Source organism: Corvus brachyrhynchos, unplaced genomic scaffold, assembly GCF_000691975.1.
Source record: "Corvus brachyrhynchos isolate BGI_N302 unplaced genomic scaffold, ASM69197v1 scaffold312, whole genome shotgun sequence".
In the NCBI taxonomy this organism is placed as follows: domain Eukaryota; kingdom Metazoa; phylum Chordata; class Aves; order Passeriformes; family Corvidae; genus Corvus; species Corvus brachyrhynchos.
In genome coordinates this window covers 65,555-73,757 of record NW_008236640.1, presented here as the reverse complement: position 1 = coordinate 73,757, position 8,203 = coordinate 65,555, and the positions used below count along the sequence as shown (strand labels likewise).

Below are 8,203 nucleotides of genomic sequence, written 5' to 3'. Positions count from 1 at the left end.
CCAGAGGTTAGTATGGATGGAGGAACCAAGCAGCAAAATAACTCAAAAAAAGAAGAGAGGGTGTAGTTTGGTTCTCTGCAAGAGAGAGATGCCAGCAATAGATAGCACATGTTTTAAAGGTTTCTTGTATGAAGCAACAGCTTTCCAAATTATCCATTAACAGAAAGCAAACAAAAATTATGTCTCAACGGTATCTTTCCTTTTGGTCTTTACATCAGGTTTATTTAGGAATGTAAATCTACACATACTGGTTGTGCTTTTTAAATTGTTTCTGCTCTCATCTATCAATCAAATAAAGCCCAAGAATATTTATACCAGTGGGATTTAACATGAACATCATTAATTTGACACATGCCTTTGCAGTCACATAACCTTGCTCTCTCTGAGTAAAGGAAGTCACCTCTATTCCAAAAACCAAGCACCCATTCAAGCATCCTGCTAGCTGAGAACACAGACAGAACAAACTCAAACATCTAGAGAAGCCTGTAATGTATATATTTTATCTACTTTTCATGAGCTTTATTTTAATATATAGTTATCAGTTCAAGGCACCAGGACTGGGGTTGGAAAAATTACTGGCTCGGCATAATGATGCCAAGATTTTGTTCCATAATAGAAAACAAAAAGAAAACTGCATCAAACAAGGAACAAGATTTTCCCCTCCCCCCAATTTATAACAATCAGCAGAATAAGATGACTTATGGTGATGTCATCTAGGAACAACATTAAAATAATTATCTTTAAAAATACTATTGCAAAAAGAATCCTGAGCTGTTATAGAATATGATTCAACCTTTTCTTTTCAAATACTCATCTATTCAAGAATCTGATTTTATTTATTTTTACAAGAAGGACTTACTGTTTAGAATCATCATCTGCATCATCATCATCTTCTAAATGTGCCACATGTCCCCTAAGAAAATGAACAAGGTACTACAGTTGAGCAAGTTGTATTAAAATTACCTTGACTGCTGTGAAAGATTTTGACCTCAAAATCTACCTCATTTATAGAATTTTACTGTCTTTTTTTCAAATTCATTACTGTTCTTTAAAGTATAGCTGCAATCTAGACAACTATGCCTCTCTCAACTCTCAGCAAGCACAGGGACAAGTAAGAACTAGTTGTGACAGACAAAAAAATCAATGCACAAATTACTTTTGAAACACACAAGAGAGGAAAAAGAAATAGAATTACCGCTGATGTAGCTCTTCTTCAACTGATTTTAAGAGACTCCTTCAGAATTAAATAAGAATAAGAACATAATTTAATTGTGGTACACAAACACAGTTATCAAAAGCCAGAACAAAAGCACCTATGATTCCATCAGTAAATAATCCAAAGCATGTTATTTCAGCTGCCTTTCAGAATATACATCCAGCATCCACATAAAAATGAACACGGCTGCAAATTTTTTTCATTTATTGTTTGTACAAGACCCTTTCATGCATGTTTAGTAATGTATTGCTATTAAGTGCAGTGGTCCTTTTTCCTCTTGCTGTAAAAAAAGGACTATGGCAGCTTGATCCAATTTAAAAGAAATCCACAAGAAAAGCACAATATAAAAAAAACTAAATCAGACTGACAAGTATGAAACTACTATTGGGATAAATTAATTCTTCCCTGGCTCATTTTTGTAACATTTTCAACTTCATATTCATGTCTTTGTCTGAAAACACAGACAGAGAAGAATCACAGGACTAAGAAACAACAGGATTTCAGAAGATAACAGTATTGATTTTTTTCCCCAATTAAAGACTATGTAAAAATATCATGCTCTATGCTTAGGTTTTCTGCATTTTTAGTATGATTTAATTTAGCAAATCAAAGCTAGGCAGCCTAATTCTGGCATGCATAACTGTAATTAAGTAATTGCATGTAAAGGGAAAATTATATGGAAAATTATTTCATATGATTAATACATCAAGATGATTAAAGGTATGAGCATGAAGTTAAAGGGCTTGCTAAGAAAGGTTTTATTTTTTAAAGCATCTATAACTGCATGTTCCTAGTGCCCTACAAGATAAAGAAGGGCACAAAGCAATGGCAAAGAGAAGCACTGCTAGATCCCAGATGGGGTAAAATTATGCTCTGTGGGACCTATCATGCAGAATATGTTGTAAACAAGCAGACCAAGATAATAGCTCTTAAAAGGAAGCTTATACCACCACAAAAACAATATGGTCAACACAGTTTCAAATACTGAGAAGTGCTGCCATTCTGTATCACTGGAGTTACTATTATTTTAGAAATAAATAAGTGATTTTGGAATTTTAACTGATACAAACAAGCTTGACTTATTTTACTACATCTGCTTCAGCTAATGTGTCTTTATATTAAAATAGTCTTGAATGAATTAAAGACAGAAAATGCAGTTGCTTACTCACTTATTTGCACCCAAAAAGTAGCCACACTGAGGACCATGACCATACTCTAGCTGTAGATCCTAAAAATAGAAGAGAATGAATCTCTTAAGATGAACAGGTGAGCATCCAACAAACACCCTGTGCCACACTGCTGTTATCCCCTCTGCCACACCTGAGATACCAAACAAGCTGATTTCTCTGGCCTTCCTGACCCCTAACACCACTCTCAGGCCCACTACAACCAAAAAGCTCCTCTCTGCCAGTTTGCTCCATCTCTGATTCCTTTTACAACTCTGACCTTAGCCCCTTCCTTGTACACAGAGATCCTTTGCTCAAATAAAGTCAGCTGCAGAAAAGAAAACAAAACAACAAAAACAATACAACAATAATAAGAAAAACAAAAGTATTAAGGACTTTGCAATCTACCAGACTCCACAGAGAACCCAGCTACCCCTCATTGGCACGTTTAGTAGTCATTTCAGACAGGGAGCCTGAAATCCCTTTAGCACATGGACACATTAAAAAAATAAGCAGAAAGGACAATAAGTGTTTTTATCCCTCTGGTTATACCAATATGTGTATACTTCAGGAACACCTCTTCTTTTGAAAAAAACCAGAATAAACAAAGTCAAACACTCCAGCAATCATGGAGTGCAGGCTACACAGAAGATGTGGCAATAGGCCTTCAACACTATTTTTAAATTAACACCATAATGGTATAAATATTTAATGCCTTAATGGCATACAGGGACCCCACTGAAGCACAATTAAATCTCCATCTGCTGGGAGAATACTGCTACAATTACAGTTTATTTTTTCCTTCAGGTGGATCACAATGGGAGAAATCTGAGCATAAATATGCTCCCAAAATACTGAGTGTATTCACCAGGAGAAACAAATTATTGATCACCTAAATTAGTGATAAATGGAGCTACACCCTTCCTTCCCGGGAAACACTTTAAAGGTGTCCCAACATCTTCTGCTGAACAGTCCCCTTTCAGCTGGAACCCATATCAAAAGCATGTCACTCTTCAGCAAGAGGCCCAGGTACCCAAGCTTTAAGAGGAATAAGTCTGGATTAGATGGGGCTGATCTTTCAAAAGGGTGTTTTTAAAAATCAGAGGAAAAGTCTCACACCAGATTCTTGCTTGTTCCAAGCTGATGAAGCAGAAACCACTGCAGCCCTCAGTTCCAGGCTGAAGGGCAATCACGTTAATACAAAGCCATAAATACTGGTTTTTGTTTGCCAAGGAGTTTCAGGTTGTTTACTGCACCCTTTAGTCTGCCCTGTAAAGCTAAGTAGTAGTTTCCACATGGGTGTGTCTACCACAGCTGTCAGTAGCATTTGGTTGCTTCAGTGACTTTACATATTTTCCCAAAACAAGGGAAAATGTGGGAAAAACACTACGTAACTGATAATTACTTGATGTAAAAGAATGTACAGATCAGAGGGCTGAATAAAAATTGCAAATGCAAGCCTGGTGCTGGTATTTCCTGAACCATGGAGAGACTGACTTTTCAATCTCTGTATCAACTTTATTACACATCTTTGTTCTAGAATTAAATGATCCCCCAAACCCACCAAACTCTATCCACTTCTATTGATCTGATTGCTCACCACCAGCTGTTGTACTACAACCCACCACAAAGAAACAGATTTAACTTTCTTTGCTCTGAGTGCTTCTATTACTTCTATGCAATCTCAGAAACTTCCACCTGCAAGCACAGATATTTTGAGGATTCAGGCTCTAGAGCAGAAAAAAATCACAAGACTGGAAACATAAGATGTCACCAGACTCACAATCCAGTAGGTTAAACAGGTTGTGTGAGTCTCTGTAAGAGGATGCCAGAACAAAGACTGGGAAACTGTTGAGAAAAATACCCCCAGAACAGTGTAATGAAATTTGAGATTTTCACCTTGAAGAGACAAGCCTTCAGTGTTGCAAAATCACATTACTTAAAGGTGAGAAACAAAGATGTTATGCTGGACAGACCCAAAATGTCTGTCCATTTGAATTTACACACTGTGCAATGTATGGCTATAGATACACTGTACAGCAATGACAGGGAAATTATTAAGAGAAAATAAATAAACCCACCTAAAACAAAAGGAGCTTTCCTGTCACCAGACCTTTTAAGCAATACTGGAATTTTCCTTATCAAAAATGACATCTGCCAGAATTACTTATGTTTAAATGTTTAAAAGGGCAAAAACTTTGTTTTGATTCACTTTACTGTTGTGTGACATACATTTGACTATGATTTTAATTGGACATGTATGATTTTCCTAAGCCCTTTAAATATTGCAGGTTTTCACTCCAAAGGTAGGGCCAAGTACTCCACTACTAGGGAAATTGCTCCTTTTGACCTCTTGATAAATACTGAGAGCTAGAGAGGTTTTAAAAAGTAAAATACGTTTTTCTTCTACCTTCTATTTCACATAGACACAGAAATCATAATTTTATCTTAAGTAAGTCTATTCTAGCTACATATTTGATACAGAAACATTGGTAAATACTGCATTTATCCAGCAAAGCCTCCAGTGAGCTGTTGTGCTGCATCAGAACACCCTATAGAAGTAGACCTTTTTAAAGCTAAACATAAAGGTATGAAATCTTATGAGTTATGGATTTCTACTGGGAAGAACAGATTAGCATTAATTACTAAATTATGCAAATTCACCCATCGACTCTATCGATCTACATTAGTATTTTCATTTAACATACATACAATGCTGATTAGTTAATGAGAATTCTTTTTAGATCAGACAACATTGACACAGAATGAATCAGAGACTAGACAGATCTATTCCAATAGAATGTTGAGACCTACAGGCAGTAGCAATGAGAAGAGGTCAATGATCTTGGTATTGAACCAAAGATGCAACCCCAGATTATTCTGCATTCAGCCCCAGGTTACTAAGAGCTCATTCCTGAAACAACTCATCCGTGTACAAGACCAGAGTGCTCTTTGCTGGCAGGGATTGCTTCAGAAAAAAGGTACTACAGGGAATAATTACCAGATCTTCTCAACAGCTTAGATAACATTAAAGGAAGCTGCCATGTAGAAAGCCACATCATACCCTCAGATAAATCACGTGTGCAAGGTAATCAATGACTAAAAACAGCACAGAGATTTCTTCTATACTGTTTGATGGTAAGGCCACGCTATGAAAAAATCTCCCAGGAATGATCAAATCTACAATATCTTCTGCAGTTTAATTTCTGCAGAATTTCACTGTAAGTTAACTGCTACTGTACCTTTAACAGTCTTATCATCCTAATTTGTTCTATAGGGCTGGGCTGTCCTGGAAATCTATTTTTCGGTGTTAAGGCCTTCAAAACCAAAACAATGTATATGGCAAACCAGCAATTCAGTTACTTCCTATGTTTGCTGTTCTTGAAATCTAACAAGACAAAAGTAAGGCTTGAAATGTACAAAATGCTAGGGAAGTAACTCTGAATTTCAAAGAATACAAATTACCTTTGGACTACCAACATATCAAGTAAGAAGGCACATACACATCTCTTTCTCAGTAAAATGATAAAGCAATTCCTATCCCATTGCTTCATCAAAGAGAAAGTTAATTTTTAAAAGAGCCTAACACCACCTAAGGCATATTCTGCATTTTAGTGCCTTTATTTCAATAAGAAAGTGCATTCTTGAATTTCTTTGGATACCCTAACACATCAGAAATAGCAAGTTGTATGTACATTTATTTCAAACAGGCTAAATATAATTCTTCCCTGGTGGCTGACTGAGGTTTTACTCTGCATTACTGTTACACAACCACCGTTCCCCTCTTCCCTTGTATTTCAGCTCTCTCTGCATTTTGACTATGAACATCCCCTTGCCTCCAAGCAGTAAAACTGAGCACCTCATTTTCTCAGTTACTTTTTCCAAGGTACAAAATACCCAGAACAGGGGAGGAAAACAAAAGAGCAAAAACCACTGGCACATTTCCTCCCATTTCTACTTATTTTCTTCTGATCCTAAGGACCATGCTCCATTTTACTACCTAAAACTGAAAAGGGCATGAAGACTCTCTGAAATTCAACACTGAGAGCTACAATAAGTTTTTAGAGCTATGTTAGCTAAACAGGATAGGAGTCTTCATGGCTTGCAGCAAAGAAAAAGCATATGTATGTATGTGTAGTGAGGAGAAAAATTACTTAAAGAAAAATGCTCCTGGGCAAGGTTCTCTGTTATCTATGTCAATCTCTTTAGTTCAGTCTTTTCCTCCCAATATTTTAGCTTTTCTGCCACAAATAATTAAAAATCACAGAATAGCTGTGTGGAAACATTACACTCCTAAAAGTAACTGTTACCAAAAACTATCACAAATTATTAAACTCAGAGTGTATTTATAAGCCAAAACAAAACAGAAACCGACCAGGACCAAATTATTTAAATAGGCCCAAATGTATAAATGCAGCTGGCAAGGACAAGAGTGCAGACTGCATGGGAGCTGCAAATCTCTTACAGAATTCTTTGCTGAAGAAGTCCAAAATGAATGTTACGTTTGTAACAACTGAAAGCAATTACATGTTGGAACCTGAGATATCAAATCCAAGTTTTGTTCAACTCCTCTGTCACTTCAACAGTAGAATTCAACAATTTTCACTCTGTGTTATATCTTCCAGATTAAACTACTCCAGGCCCTGACTTTAGGCAGAATTAAGCTAGAGATCAATCACCAGGAGTTTCTTCCCACCTCATCTTTTTTTGGGGAATTCTCTGATGGTATTTCTCACGTAACAAGGTGTGCAGCCCAGTTCTCCATACATGAACCAGAATTATTTTTCAGCTCACTATGAATGGGAAGAAAAATATTTTGCCACAGAATTTCACTGTAGATCACGATAACCTAAATGAAAATATTTTCATTTGGTTCAATGTGACATTTTGTTTTGAGTCAGAACAACAATAAGCTTTTGTGACTCAGAAGCAACAGCATAAGTTAAAATTGTCCCAGAAAAAAGAATACATATTTTTAAAAGTGACTTTGATGTAAACCATTTCCTGAGCTCACTGCAAATGCAATGCTCAGCTCTGCCACTTATTTGAGCCAGGATCCAAGCAACTGCTTTTAAAATATACAGAAAGACAGTGAAAAGATCTACCTTATGCAAATCTAATGTGCACACAAGACTAAGAAGACAAAATAGGAACATGAAGAAATCTGAATGACAGGAAGTAGCACATGCAAAAAAAAAAAATCTCAAAGGATGGAAGGTACCCAAGAAAGTTTCTGAGAAATTCCTTGTCTAATTGCAGAAAAAACACCTATCCTGAAAGGCAGAAGAGCCTGTATTTAGAGCAAAATAGTCTGTTATTTATTTAGCTATGAACCAAAGGGGTATATTTGTAGAAGATCAAAGAGAAGCACTATCTTGTCCTTTCTGATTGCAATTTGCATTAAGGGATACTGGGGTTTGGACAGGGACTTTTCCCTGCAAACAAGACTTGTACTCAATTTCTCCATTCTTCTGGTAGATCCAGGCAGCTGTTTCAGAAGAGCACAGGGGGAAGGAGGGGGAGAATAAAAAGACAGGAATGATTTTTAAGAGTAGCCACATCATAGGCATCAAATGTTTGAAAGGTAATGTGCATGATGACTGCATAAACTGCCATATGATCAATCCAGCTGTGCAAAATACGTGGTGATAGGTAAAAATACTGTCACTCCCCAAATTTGCTTTGAACCTCAACTGTCTGTAGTCCAAAGTATGCCTCAATTTATGATCTTTTTTTTTTTTTTACAACCTTAGAGACACACAGCTCTGCAAAGGAGTTGCTGCTTATGAGGTATTTTATAAAACCAGTACAACAGCAGGGA

At 36.5% G+C, this 8,203-nt stretch overlaps 1 protein-coding gene across 4 annotated transcripts in view; it reads right to left on the bottom strand.

The window, feature by feature from the left end:
- MAP4K3 (mitogen-activated protein kinase kinase kinase kinase 3) overlaps window positions 1-8,203 on the bottom strand; it is a 58,371-nt gene that overhangs the window by 23,950 nt on the left and 26,218 nt on the right. For 2 of the 4 annotated variants that reach the window (XM_017726683.1, XM_008644342.2), the window contains 3 exons: window positions 2,386-2,444; window positions 1,196-1,234; window positions 860-913 (listed from right to left, as the gene is read on the bottom strand). In XM_017726683.1, the coding sequence (XP_017582172.1) occupies window positions 860-913; window positions 1,196-1,234; window positions 2,386-2,444 (152 nt within the window). The remainder of the gene's footprint in view (window positions 1-859; window positions 914-1,195; window positions 1,235-2,385; window positions 2,445-8,203) is intronic. The other 2 variants (XM_017726684.1, XM_017726686.1) reach the window with 1 other exon arrangement.